The following is a 15,483-nucleotide window of genomic DNA, read 5'->3' on the forward strand; positions in this document are numbered from 1 at the left end:
TGCCACAAGACTCGTACCACCAGGTTCGGGAACTGCTGCTACCTCTCCACCATCAGACTCCTCAACAATAAACTCAATCAGATGCCCCTTTTCCACTGGCATCCCAGTCAATGGGCTTTGCAGTGTCCCGGCATAGGAAGCCCTTTGTGCTGTTTCCACTGGACCAACCTTAACTGGAACACTGATTGCTTTTCCACTGAACACATTCATCCCTGGGGATCGGAGTGTTCAACCTTCAACTGGAAATGGATGACTTTTTGCGGTCCCTTTTCCACTGGTTTTATCAGCATGCCAGCTTCAGGAAACACCGGGGATGTGAGTAGAGGCAGTTAATCCCTGGTGTGAGATTACATAATTTGGTGCTGGTGTTTGGTCAATGTTCTTTTTCTACTGGACCCTGTCCCAGTAAATTCCCAGTTAATTCCTGGGACAGGGAGCCAGTGGAAAAGGGGCTAGAGACTTATTTAAGGACTCTTACTTCATATTGAATATTTGTTTTCTGTATTGTGCAGTTTGTTTACATTTCTTCCTTAACACTTTTCTCTTTTGTATGGTTATTTTTTTTTAGTCCAGATTTTTGCACTTCTGATAAGTAGAAATTCTGTCTGGCCTGCAGGAAAAAGAATCTCAGGGTTCTCTGACAATAAATCTGAACTTTACCATTCTTCTAGTAGATAATAATTACTTGAGGAATTCAGCAGGTCAGCCAACATTCATGGATAGAAATAGTCAGTCAATATTTTGGGTCTGAACCTTTAATCAAGACCTCTCATACTATTGTTAAATATTGGTCTGGAGTGTAGGCTCATGTCTGGACCAACTGGTGACAGCTATACTTTGCCTCAAAGGCTCTTTGGAGCTTGAGTTAGCTCCAAAAGGCACACCACCCAAATGAATAACGGAATAGTTTCTGTTCTCTGTTAGACATGATAATTCCAGACCCAAATGAGTACATCCGTCGAACCCCGGGAGACTGCCTGGTGACTGACTGGCTAATCGTGTTCTTTGTTAACACCTCCGAAGGTGGATTTGTAATTTGGAGTTACAGGACCTGGAGGTCATCTCTCTGTGCAAAGTAAAGCTTTAATAGAGTACTCCCGTGGAAATGGCAAAGAGTGTTCAGCATTGTTTAATCAAATGAATTTTGGCTCATTCAGGTAAGGATTGGGATGCGTTTCCTGACGTTCCTTTCTAATTTGGTTTCCATTATGTGGCAACATAGATAGAAAGGCCATTGAAGTGATTTAACAACTTTGCAGCCTGGAAAAGCGACATCAGAATTGTGTTGTCCAAAGTTGGGTACGTACACATATCATCATGGAAACACGGAATAACCAACTGGAGCGAAGTCATCCAAAATAATAAGATTTTGCAATTGTTTCTAAAAATCGAGCCCTCCGTTGGTTACGTTTCGGAGATAGTTCCGGCCACGGCGAAATTCATTTAAGAATAACTTTTCTCTTGACAATGATGGGAATTATTTTGAAAATAGGTGTCGTTTCCAGTTTTGAAGCTGTGCAAATTTTTGAAATCTATTGATACTTGCAAGCGCCTTTTTGAACTCCTTGCAGTGCGCCTCGGAATCGGTCTCCTGAGTCTCACATTTGAGACCAGATTTTAATTTCAGAACTAATATGTCGAGAATAACTAAAAGATTCGTGGGTTCCCTGCGGTGGGGGGGGGGGGGAAGCAACGGAAGTGAATTTCTTAGAGTTATTGATGTGGTGTTTTGTGATACTGCAGTAGTAGAGGGCGACATCGTCAAATTAGTCAATTAAACTCTAAATACATCAATTAAAATGCGATTAGAACGTTCTCTCTGACCACTTTGATTGGAAAACGAGTGTGTAGGGATCAGCGGTGACGGCTAGCAGATCTATGTTCCGGTTTTGGTGTTGTTCAGAAATCCAGAGTGCGTATTTTGGAACAAGTCCTTATCCCCTATTGAAGTGGCGTTAAAAGGGATAAAATAGACGAGGTGAACTCCGAAAGGGCGAGGTCATTTGTTCCCTATGCCTTTGCAAATGCAAGGTTGTAAATATATATATCTAAACCAAATTAAAGCGATCGGTGATCGACAGAAGGAAATGAGCTTTTCAGTTTGGTCTGTTAAGGTGATACTTGGATCACGGTTTGGAGTGAGCGATAGGACAAATGGGAAGAAGGGGTCTGAAACTGATTAACCTCCTACTTTGTCTGTCTGAAAGGTAGCATCTGCAGAATATTTCGATGCATATTTAATTCTTTGCGTATTTCGTCCTAGCCAAATCTAGTTCTGACATTAAACTCCATCCATTGTAAAAAAAATCTTCATTGAATTTATTCGAAAACGACTGAATTTCTGTTTTCCCAAATAAAGCCTTTACAATAGTGAACACAATTGATCTTCTCATTAAAGGCTGAGCTTCGCCATCAAGATGACATGGTCAGAGATGATGTAAACTGCCATTGCTGACATCGACCTCATTCCCGTCAGCAGAACGCAAACGTGCATGTTGTCAATAAACAGGATTCTTCCCTATAGCTGTCTCTAATTGTCTCCAAAACATCTGGGAACCGAGAAGAGTTTGCTTGCAGACAGTATTAAAAATGTTAACGTTGTCTCGTCAAATGTTTTGTGTTACATGGAAAGTTGCAGAGCTAGGCCATGGGGAGGTGGGGGGGGGGGTGGTGGGGGGAAGATGAGGGATGGGGGAAGTTTAGCTTCCTCTAATGTGTAAAGGAGAGATCGTGTAAGTTGTACATTGTGATGTACAAAATACAAATTAATATTTTACTCCGTGCATATCTAAGGATACTTGCTGTTTTAAAATTGGTATCTTATTACATGAGAGAAGCATATCCTCACTTGTCTTGAGAAATTGATAAATATTAGGAATTCCTTGACATCCCGTTCGGAGTCTATCTAATGTTGAATTTATCTTAGAAGCAGAGACAAAAAAAACTATAGAAGCGAGTTCTAAAAATAGGCGGTTGTAGTTTTAAACAACAAATATTAAAAGAGCCCACCTCACTGACAAAAGGCAAAGGAGGAAAAACCCAACACCCAACCCCAACCAACCAATTTTCCCCTCCAACCGTGTCTACCTGTCCCGCATCGGACTTGTCAGCCACGAACGAGCCTGCAGCTGACGTGGACATTTACCCCTCAATAAATCTTCGTCCGTGAAGCCAAGCCAAAGAAGAAAGATGAAAAGACCCCAGTGCTTTCACGGTTCAATCAATTTAACGCTGATTACAGCAGGGACATAAATGGTGCGAAAACCGACGGGAGGTGGATGTTGGCCAGTGAAACGGGAAAGTGAAGGGATGGGGGTGGGGGGCGGAATACAATTTGAATGCATTGTAAAGGACTCGTTTACGGTTTCTCTTGAAGTTTAAAAAAACTGTCTGAACCAATACCGCACAACTTTTGCTGGGCATCTGAGAGACGATGGAGGCGCAAAGATCGTGTGATGGGCGCTGATCGACACAAATGGTCAATAGAGAGGGGCTGTGTCTGAAATAAAAGTGGGCAGTGCACTCTCATTCACATCCTCCTGGCCAAAGAATGCAATACAAGAATCAAATTTCTGTTAAAACCCCCAATGCACTTACCTGACTCGTCTGCGCTCTCCGACCTAATTTTTACGGAGTCTGCCGGGAGCTTTGGTTTGTCGAGAATCCCCGCTGTCCTATCAAAAGGGTCCTTTCAGGGAGCGCTGCCGGCACACACTGGATGCGAACAAATATCCCGCCCCTAGTTCTGCAGTGCTCTAACTCGCCGGTGAGTTCTTCGGGGATTCCGTGCGGTCCTATCACCGCTATTTCACTGACTGAAACCTCTCCCTCTTTTCAGGCAGTCGGTCGGCGCCGACTTGCTGCCCTCCAGATATGGAGAGATCAGATTTCAGATTCAGATTTATTGTCAGAGTACATATATGACACCACATACAAAGTTGCGATCCTTTTTCCTGCAGGCGTGGCAGAATGACCACTGATTGGTCTGGTGGGGGGGGGGGGGGAACTGTACTCAACATGCACATGTAAATAAAGAAAGAAATGTAAAGACTGCTCAATACAGAGAAAAAACAACAGATTGCAAATGTAAGAGTCCTTAAATGAGTCCCTGATTGAGTTTGTAGTTGGGGAGTCTCATGGGGTGGGGGTAACAGCTACTCCTGAACTTGGTGGTGCGAGCCTTGTGGCACCTGTACCTCTTTCCTAATGGTAATAGCAAAACCAGAACGTGTGCAGGATGGTGTGGATCCTTGATGATTCCTGCTGTCTTCCGACGGCAGCGTTCCCTGTAGCCCAATGGTTCTCAACCTTTTTCTTTCCACTCACATACTACTTTAGGTACTCCCTATGCCATAGGTGCTCTGTGATTAATTAGTAAGGGATTGCTTAAGGTGGTGTGTGACTGGGAAGGATGAGAATCACAGTTCTAGGCCCAATTGTTACTGAAATATTTTGCTTGAGAAAAATTGTCATTGGCCCATTTCCTTTGGAGCTATGAAACGGTGCACATAACGAGTTAATTAGGTATAATTAAAACAGTGGTTTTCAAACTTTTTCTTTCCACCCACATACCACCTTAAGCAATCCCTTACTATACACAAGGCACCTATGGCATAGGGTATGGGAGTGGAAAGAAAAAGGTTGAGAACCATTGCTGTAGATGTTCTCGATGGTTGGGAGGGGTTTGCCTGTGATATCTTGGGCTGCGTCCATTAACTTATGCAGGGCTTTCCACTCACACTTAGAGAAAGGCCTCCTGTGTTATAAATTGAAAGGGCTGTCTTATGAGGAAAAGTTGAACAGCGCTCATTGGAGTAAGAATGGTAAAGTGGTCTCGTGGATGTACAAGAATATAAGGAGACTTGATTGGGTAAATGCTCAAATAATGTTTCCTCTCCTCCTGGAGTTTAGAATTAGGGGACATTATGTCAGAATACATCCATTTAAGAAGAATTTCTTTTCTCCAAAAATCCTTTATCTCCTCGCCCTACAGAGCAAAGGCAGCAGAGTCATTCATGTAATATAGATTGCTTGAACTAATGAAAATATGGGGAAATAAAGTTGAGGCCAAATTAGTCACTTTCTTGTTGAAGGGTTTAAAGGGTGATATGGCCAGCTCTTGCCCCGATTCCCCAAAACATTCCGACTCAGGGACTCAGTAGCCGAAGGCACATTTGGAGACGGCACAAGATCTGGGGGAATGCAGATACCTGAGGATAGAGGGTTGGAAGAGATGATCAAAATAGAGAAGTCCTGGCAAATGCTACTAAAAGCCTAACTTCGAGGCATGGACTCATAGTGCCATACAGCATGGAAATTGACCCTTCAGTCAAACATGCTGACCTTGTTACCAATCTAATGGCATTTTCCTGTATTTGGCCATCTCCTCGAATCCTTTACTACAGCTATTTACTGTATGTCTAAATGATTTAGAAACACCGTGACTGGTTCTGCTTCCATGATTTCCTCTGGCAATTTGTTTCATATATCCATCTACACCGTGTGTGTGTGTGTGGGGGGGGGGGGGGGGGGAGGGGAGGGGGGAGGACACGTCCTCAACCTCAGGTCTTCGATTTCATGGTTCAGCTGAAGAGAGAGGTGAAGCAACAGCCTTGACCTTCTCATTATTTAATTGGAGGAATCTCCCGCACATCTAACGCAGGATGCGGGACAAACACAGCGACAATTTAAAGCCCTGTATGTAAAGTTCAGCCAACTTTATTTATTTTGGCAGGACTCCCTTGCAAGTGAATTTATCGAATATCTGAAAAACACCCATGAAAGTCGGTCCCTTTATTTCGACTTGATCAGTTTTTTTTTATTCAGTCCGTATTCGCATTCGATTATTCTCTTGTGAAAGTTTGAACGTAACAAATTAATATTCAAGTCGGTGCCATTGTCTTCTGATAACAGAAAATCATAGCTTTGCATTTGTATTGTGCTTTTCACGATATTAAATCGTGCCAAAATGCTTCACAATCCATTGGCTGCTTGCAACGCATTTATTGTGATAAAGCTTGTGACGAGCGAGCGGTTCGAAGGCATTTTAATCGCTCCAGCAAGGAGCTCTAAATTTCATGCCGAAATGTTGGTATGCACATATCAGCAGGGCTCATAGCAGCATTTTCTGTTTATCTTTGATATTGATCTATTTATAGTGATATTTGGTCCAGCGAAAGGTTGCGCAGAAAATACCTCAGCAGGTCAGTCAGCGTCTAAGAAGGGAACGAGACAGTCGAGGGTTCAGGACTGAGAGTGCAAGGGAAGGGATAAGTTAGAAGCTGGCAAGCGATCAAGGCGAGGAATGGTTGACAGGCATATTTAACCAGGCGGGAGAGTGGATATAATGTCAAAGGCTGAGAGGCGTTAAGTGGAAACAACAAAGAGCTGTAGATTGTGGAATCTGACAAGAATGGAGTAGATGGACGGTGGCCAGATGGCAAAATAAAGGAGGAGGGAATTGGGGACCCTATGGTAGATAAAGGATAGGTGCAGAGGGGAAGGATTATTTAGTAATAGGGTGCTAGGCGATGGAAAGGAGAGAGGGTGTGAGGATATTTGGATGGATCAGAAGGTGATGCGGATTACCTGAAATATCGTCTGCCAGCCCCTGTGTCCCTCTTGTGCCTCACCTCCGACTATTTTCCCGTTACACGCTCGGTCCTGATGCAGCCTCAACACGAAATGGTCTCTTTTCCTCCACAAATGTTGCTTTACCTGATGAGTTCCTCCAGCAGTTTGTTTCGTGCTACACATTCCAGCATCTCTTGTGAGTTCTGTTTTTGTTCCATTATCAAGTGTAGTTTTAGACTGGAGGGGAGTTACACCAACGAACGTGGAATTCAAGGCTGCAAAGAAGGATCTCACACTCTCCTCTCCGGCGATGCACACTGAGATTTCTGCCTGAAAGACAGGAAAGTGAGTCGGGACAAAACATATCGCTGTCAATGTCAGATGGAATTTGCTCACGCTATCAGAATCTGCAATCTAAATGTCCCATAAAGTACTTGTCGAAAGGCTTGTCATCCGAACTACACCATTTGTCGCTCAAGCAACACCATTCTTGACCTTGCAATTACCTGGGAATGAATATATTACGCTTTAAGGATGAACTGTGTGGATGGATCCACAAGCATGAAGCCTTACTCATGCCTTTCTCTCCATAAGTAGATAATTTAAAGAGTATCCAAAGAGGCCCTTAACAATTAAAATATTGTCAAATGAGGTTCAATGCAACATGAAGATTTATCCTATCTCTGTTAATCATACGATATTATTGTGGAAAGTAAAAGCCTAATTTAAAAGAAACATATTGATATGGATCTAACGTGGATGGGTCGTTTTCTGATTGACACCGTTATCATAGAGATCGAGGCGACGCTAGGACTTTAACTTTTTAAGATTTTTTAATAAATGATTGAAGACGATGTGGCAAAGAGCCGGTCTCGTAGGGAATAATTTGTAAACGGTTAGTTTGTGGTTACTCGGACCAGTCAGGCAAGGTAACAGAATTTTGTTTATTGGACGGAGAAGGGAATGCAAAAGTTGGGAGATTATACATCAGTTATGCAAAACATAGCTGGAGAACCGTGCCCTAAATAGAAACAGAAACCACTGCAAGAATCAGAATCTATTGTCATGGAAGTCAGGTGTTTTGCGGCAGCCCTACAGGGCGAACGTTCATCTTACGACATTACTGCAAATAAAAAAATAAAATAATAACAAGAATTCAGCCAGTCAAGCAGCATCTGTGGGAAGAGAAACTAATTAGCATTCCGGCCGGGGACCCTTGAGCCATTTATTTAAGGAAGCAGTTCGGAGGTTTGCCAAACTATCATCAAGAATTAATGGCTCGACAAGCATCGCATACACCAACGCGACTTTAAAAGAAACACAGAAAATCGCGAGGGGTCTTAACGGGGAGACTATGGAGAGGATGTTTTCCTCGTGGAGGAGAACCTGAAAGATGGGATTTAAAATACGGTTTGACCCATTTCAGAAAAAAAAATGAGGCAAAATTGGTTCTCTTGAAACTATCTCCTCCAAAGGGCAGTGGAACAAGTCTAAACATATTTTAATTCGGGGGGGGGGGGGCTGGATGGAAGGGGAAATTATCATGGATAGATGGGACACGGAGTTGAGATCAGAACCAGCCATGGTTCTGATTAAGCGGCCGAGCAAGATCGAGGGGTACAGTGACCCAAACATGCTCCTAATTCAAATGCGTGTAATTTTATAAATATGACAACCATCCATGCCATGCAAACAAACGACAGAAGTGCACAAAACCAGAAATAGATTGGGCGCAAATATAAATCCCGTTTGTTGACCTAGGCTAAAAGTTGATTCGCAATGTTTAAGCTTTCTAACTACAAGTGAACTTTATGTTGTTGAGTTTACAATATGTCCAATTAATTGTCCAAGAACATAAAAAATAATCGTTTATTGGCCGTCCCTGATTACTTACCAGTTACAAGTCAGCTTCCAAGTCTATCCAAGATGAACACCAGTCTCACAATGCAATCAAAAGGTTTCTTTTAAGTTCTTTAGTAACCAAATATGAAATAAACTACACACAGCCTTTGTTTTGACGCCCACTAATTACCAACACCCATCCATGCAAAAACACACTTTGATGCCTTTCATAACTGTTTTCATAGCGGTTGGTAGATTGCAGAGCATTGACAAAATGCATACACATCTACACCTAATTTTTTTTGGGGGGGGGGCGGGGGGCAACTGTACCTTGTCACAGTTTCACTGGAAGTACGGCGTCCTCCGGAAGAATGTGACTATCGAAATGGCTAATTTATAATCCACTCATTCAAATAGCGTCTGTAGACAGTTTCTGAAGGGGAGAACCTGGCTTGAGTTTAGAACGGCGCGTTCATCGACACGACTCAAACGCGGGGTCTCCACGGGTACCTTCATCTATATCCCGCTCTCTCGTGTTGACAGGGCGTTTTAGCTTCAAATTTACAATCGCCAGCTTTAATTTACCACATTTTGGGTTTTAAAAAATTGCATTAAAAGAATATCATGTTGGGAGCTGTTAGCAAGCGATAAAATAGATTATATCACTACGACAATTATCCAGATAAAAACACTTGTCATCAGCGAGGGGCATAATGATTTGCCGAGGAGTAGCACTGTTTAAATTGATGCCTGGCGAACGAATACTGTATTATTGAACAGAACAAAGGGCAGCGATATTTGAAAGGGGGGGGGGGAGGTCACCATTCTGGACACAAGGCATCATTTCTCGGTCTCTCTGGACATGCCTTCTCGTTATTTTAACAAAGTCTTGCATTTTGCATGGCGCCTTTCTCACGCCGGGACCAGTATTTTTTTGGGAGCGCAGTCGCGGTTATAAGATCTGTCAGACGGTTAAAAAAATTCTCAAATGCAATCTCCGTGTTAGTAAAATGCGTTGAATCTATTGTGAGTTGGAAAGGTTCTAATCTGAAGTAGAATGTGCCTAGTCCTTGGTTTCAGACAACGGTGAGAGTGGATCTCAGTCAACAAGTGTTCTTCGGTCAGCTCACTGAAACGGAATTATTGCCCGATATACTTTCCTGTCGGAAGTGACCAGCATTTAAATAATTTGGCCACACGGAGAGGCGATAGCAGAAAGGAATCGCCAGCTTCGAAAGCACCTGGAGCTCTGTGCGAGGAGTTGTGCCAATCTTCTGCTGGGTCTTGGCTCCGATGACGGATTCGTCACCTCGCATCAATGATTGACGCTGCCGTCAGTCAAACGCCCAGCAGGCTGGAGCGTCCTCCTGATTTGACGGGAATTGCTGGGCAGAAGGAAGAGACGGCGAATAAGATGGGGCTCCTTTCCTGGGGTGGGCGGGCGGGAGTCGGATTTCCAGTGACGATCAAAAATCCAACGCCAGCCCACAAATAAAAACTTGATTGCCGTGGACTGGCGGTGAATTATTGACTCTCTCTCATCTCCAGAAGGGACCATGAACAAGATCTTTGGAAGGTTTTTGGCACCACACTTGTTAATGGGCAAGGACTCGTAGGAATGGTCACCGGCTGTCAGAGAACCTGCTATAAAATTGCTGCATGCTGGTCGTGTCTGTAATCCCGTCCAAATCTGTCACAAGGAGAAAAAGGGGCGTCCATGAAAACATACACAGCATAAAAAGAGCAAGTAGGTCCTTAGAAATACAAACAGATATGGACTACACTTATTCCCATCGTTATCGCGCTGATAAGGTATTGGGGGCCACTTCTACTGGGAGAGAGAGACTACATCCCGGAGACAGTATGATCAGCACTTCTAAACCCCTGGCTTTCTCAATCGAGCGAATTATGGCCAGATCTCCTGAACCGAAGTGTGCCCCTTCCCCAAGCCTCCTGCATGGAACAGTGGCCAAGGGCGAACCAAAACACGTGTTCAACCTGAACTCTTCGGTACCCTGCATGATCCCACTCTTGTCCTTGGCTTATGAAAGCAGCTCGAAAGGTGGTCTGGCCGGCGCCGAGCACCGCAAAAGTCACCTTGAGACTTCCTACGACTGCAATCACTTGGTGAACTGTGGTAAAGACATGGCCAACCTATCACCGCCACTGGAGCAGTACAGGCTCATCCGCCCACGTGTGGTCAACCAGTCATCCTTTCATGCCATGGGAGCTCTGTGTTACCTGAACTGCGGCGACGGTCCATGCCCTCCTCCGGCCACAGCCACCATCTTCAACGTGCACCCAATGGCCTCCTACCTGCTGGGCTCCCCCCTCGGTGTGCTCGCCGACAAGAACAAACTGGGGCTTTCCTCGGTGGAGAGGTATCCGACGGCTTTCAAAGACCTCCCCCCATCCCAGATCCAGCACTGCGTGAAGGAGAACGCGCACTTTCTCTCAGAAAAACTAACCTTGAAACATTCCTCCAAACTCAGCAGTAACTCCCCCAACAGTCGACCCAAAGTCTTCACCTGCGAAGTATGTGGAAAGGTACGTGGTTCCCTCCTTCCTTTAATGTCCGCTCCCTCCTGCCCTCAATGCCCGCTCCCTCCTGCCCTCAATGCCCGCTCCCTCCTGCCCTCAATGCCCGCTCCCTCCTGCCCTCAATGCCCGCTCCCTCCTGCCCTCAATGCCCGCTCTCTCCTGCCCTCAATGCCCGCTCCCTCCTGCCCTCGATGCCCGCTCCCTCCTGCCCTCAATGCCCGCTCCCTCCTCCTCTCAATGCCCGCTCCCTCCTGCCCTCAATGCCCGCTCCCTCCTCCTCTCAATGCCCGCTCCCTGCTGCCCTCAATGTCCGCTCCCTCCTTCCCTCAATGTCCACTCCCTCCTGCCCTCGATGTCCGCTCCCTCCTTCGCTCAATGCCCGCTCCCTCCTCCTCTCAATGCCCCCTCCTCTTGCCGTCGGTGCCCGCTCCCTCCTCCTCTCACTGCCCGCTCCCTCCTGCCCTCAATGCCCGCTCCCTCCTGCCCTCAATGCCCGCTCCCTCCTGCCCTCAATGCCCGCTCCCTCCTGCCCTCGATGTCCGCTCCCTCCTGCCCTCGATGTCCGCTCCCTCCTTCGCCCGCTCCCTCCTCCTCTTGCCGTCGGTGCCCGCTCCCTCCTCCTCTTGCCGTCGGTGCCCGCTCCCTCCTCCTCTCACTGCCCGCTCCCTCCTGCCCCCAATGCCGGCTTTTAACCACTTTTTATTTAATAGAATACGCCGAGAAGCGACGGTTTTAGCGAATCTAATTCATTTGCTCTGTTCATGCTGTGTTTAGGTTTTTAACGCACATTATAATTTAACCCGCCACATGCCGGTGCACACTGGGGCCAGGCCATTCGTTTGCAAAGTCTGCGGCAAAGGCTTCCGTCAAGCTAGCACTCTGTGCCGGCACAAGATCATTCACACTCAAGTAGGTTGATCCGCAAACTCTTGAGTTCACCCGCCAAGCGTGAAACGTGTGCGCGGTTGCGTTCAACTGCGAGCCTTGAGCCAAACTCCTTGCCGCGTGGGTTGCAATAAGGGGTCAATCACCTTCCGGGACACTTAAACCATTTGCTGTGTGAGCAGAAGCAAGAGGAACCCGCGATCTAACAAATGACGTGATTAAGAGTGCATTGCATGATGTGGTTACATTGCCGGAGAGCTGATACTTCCAGTGGGTAAAAATGTAATTATTAAAAGTACTGCATTTCAATAGAACCCACCTCCTACCTTGATGTGCGACAATGGTTTCTTTTGTCTTTCTCCGCCTGGCGCTCGCTTTCCAGGCAGCGGCAGCGGGGAAACGATTCGCGACACGTCTCGGCGTTTCCTCTGCGGCGTGCCCCGCCACTTCTGGAGAATCTGGAGTGGACAGTTTCCATCCATTTTAACGTCGATGCCCAACATGAATTATAGCTGATATCTGTCCAGCTTCGGCCGACTCGCCAGATTTGTTTGAGAGCAAGTGGGAACAGTATTTTATTGTTCCGGTCGGACCGAGCTCAGGTTCTCTGCGGTTTATTCCCGAGCATATTTATTGATATGACATTTTCATCTTTTAACAGGAGAAACCTCACAAGTGCAACCAGTGTGGCAAAGCGTTTAACAGAAGTTCCACACTCAATACCCACACTAGAATCCACGCCGGCTACAAGCCCTTTGTTTGCGAATTCTGCGGGAAGGGATTTCACCAAAAAGGTAGCACGAATGAAAGAATATTATCAAATCATTTGCGCCAGGAATAAACCAGACACAAGCAAAGTAAATGGAAACCGGGGCGAACTGAAGAAAGTGTGATAAATGATAACAAATCTTGTTATCTTGTAGAGATTTCATTTACATGAATACTCCTTTCAATGTATTTTAGAAAACTTGTTTTGATAGAGCTACGAATAGCAACATCTATTCCGCATCCCGTTGGACAGAATAGAGCCAATATTTGTTGACAGTGATTTCCCCCCCCCCCCCCTCTTCAGTTTTAAATTCACATTATTCTTGTTATTTACAGGTAACTACAAGAACCACAAACTGACTCACAGTGGGGAGAAGCAGTTCAAGTGTAGCATCTGCAACAAGGCTTTTCATCAGATCTATAACCTCACCTTCCACATGCACACCCACAACGACAAGAAACCCTTCACCTGCTCCACCTGCGGCAAGGGGTTCTGTCGGAACTTTGATCTGAAGAAACACGTCAGGAAATTACACGACAACAGCGCGGGATCTCATTCGTCTACCGCCGAATTTTCTCTGCAGGAACAGCCTCGGAAATAAAACCTGCAGACACGCACATTCATCGAGAAATCCCGTAACTGCTAAGAACTGTTTGCATGCAGTGTTATATACAAAATGAATATAGACTCGTCTTCGGAGATTGTTGAGTTTTATCTGAAAAGTTCGGGACTAAAAGTCACTTCATCTCAGTTTCAGAGAAATGTAAAAAAAAATATAATGTATTTATTTGGATTCTATTCGTTTTCTCCACATGGAGAAATTGGGTTTGGGTTGTTTCGTTGATTCCCGGCTCGCTCGTTCGCTCCCTGTAAAAGCACTGGTTCGTTCATTCACAATAATCCATACATACCAGGAGGATAAATTATAGCGACGGGACTCTCCTGTATCTTATGGTGATCAAATAAATCTTTGTCATTCTCCATATTTTCTGTTTGTTTTTCAGTAAATGGTTTTATGAGAGGGAAACACTTCCCAATATTCCCTCTCTCTACAATTATTTTCTATTGCATAATGTATTGTGGATGGATATAGTGGAGGAATAAAATGGATTAAAATCCTTGATGGACAGTTCGGTCCAATCTGCCGAAGGTTATGAACTGTATCTTTATGGGTTTTTTTAAAAAAGTATCCATTTTACAAATTTAAACAATTTGTCTTGTGCCACGTCAGACTGAAGGAAGTACACGATCGGTTTAACAGCAGAGGAGAAATTTAATGGTTCGAGGGAAACTGTTTGAAACATTACAGATATATTCGGAAAAATGGTCTGTGGAACTTGGCATGACAGCTAATATCAGACCCTCGCAACGCAGTATTCTGTCTCTCTCTCTCTCTCTCTCTCTCTCCCCCCCCCCCCACCCCAGTTCAAATGTGTTAATTAAAGTGATTAATGAATGATGTAGGTTCGAGACGGCTGATTTGTAGGGATAATGACCAAGAAGCCGAGTGAAACACGGAACTCTGCAGACGTTGTGATTGTAGTAAACTCAGCAGGTCTCGCAACATCCAGAGGAGCTAAAGATATCTAACCTTGAAGAAGGGCTCAGGCCCGAAACGTCGGTTATATATCTTTACCTCCTTGACCTGCTGAGTTCCTCCAGCGTTTGTGTTTTTAATTATAATGACCTACAGTCACGGAGTACTGTGGGGAAAAGGTCGAATGTCCAAGTTTTAAAAGGTAAGAAAAGAACCCAACAGTTAACAAAGCAGTTTCCAACTTTGCTTTAATTTTTGTGGGGAAAAGGGAACGCATTCCTTAATAAACCCCACAATATTATATCTGTCCTTTTTAGTCGAGAGAAAGTAATTCTACCGCGGCGGGAGGGAAGGAATTTCAGGGTTGTATGTGTTGACATGTAAATATTCTGACAATAAATAAAAATAAAATAAATATAAAATAAAATAAAAATTCCCTCTTAATTTTTTTGCCACTTTTCCAGACGAGCAGAAATAGCAAGGAAACACCAGGACAACTCAAACTAATATGGAACGGAGGTGCAAACAAACTGAAGGGAGCAGCGATCTTTACATAAATATATATATAAAATCTTATTTTATTATTAATATTTTTAAATCTCCGCCCTCAACAGAATGGTACATGGAAAAACATTCCAAATATTGGAGAGTGGGTCGAATTGCGATTTGCAAAATTGCGGGGAAGACAAGAAGTGGAACCATTTGGATAGCTCTTCCAGGGCCGAAACAGGCTTCAATGGCAGGAACTGTAAGTTCTCTTGTTCGACACCCCATTGTTCTGATATGACAGCGGCAATAAAGTTTTTTTTTAACAGGGTGACTATAAGGCGGAGAATCTCACAAATGAATCCCTCAATTCAATCCAATCATTAAAAATCAGCGCTATTTAAATTATATAAAAATATGTAGTACATATTTAGATGAGAAAAGTAAGGCTTGCATCAGGGATGAAATGATGCAAAGAGATGCTATTTATTTAAAACACCACGTTGACGAAGTATAAACAGTTATCAACCGGTTTAATGCTCGTACATTAATTTCGGACAGTGCCGCTTGCAGAAATGCTAATTGACAGGATCCGTTCAAACAATGGACAAGCACAGGTTACTAACTGAATGATGTGGCAGACGATGAATTCAGGGATAAAGGCGAGTAGAGATTGTGCATCTGGTGGACGTTAATTGTGCATTACTGTTTAAAATATATCACCCACTTAAATGGGAAAGACAGCATCTTTCAATTGGTGATGGCGTTTTTCCTGTTAAGACACGGGTCATTCCTGTGGTTCCGTAGTCAGTGGGTGAAAATGGTATTCTCTGGTTAATTATCGCCTGGA

At 44.5% G+C, this 15,483-nt stretch overlaps 1 protein-coding gene across 1 annotated transcript; it reads left to right on the top strand.

Annotated features, from left to right (window-relative positions):
- Positions 1–10,278: 10,278 nt before the first annotated feature.
- Positions 10,279–13,211, top strand: fezf1 (FEZ family zinc finger 1). The gene is made up of 4 exons (XM_069902288.1): positions 10,279–10,962; positions 11,731–11,865; positions 12,503–12,635; positions 12,946–13,211. Exons 1-4 carry the CDS (start codon positions 10,279–10,281, stop codon positions 13,209–13,211), a joined length of 1,218 nt encoding a protein of 405 aa, XP_069758389.1.
- Positions 13,212–15,483: the final 2,272 nt, after the last annotated feature.

Source organism: Narcine bancroftii, chromosome 11 (assembly GCF_036971445.1).
Source record: "Narcine bancroftii isolate sNarBan1 chromosome 11, sNarBan1.hap1, whole genome shotgun sequence".
Lineage (NCBI taxonomy): Eukaryota > Metazoa > Chordata > Chondrichthyes > Torpediniformes > Narcinidae > Narcine > Narcine bancroftii.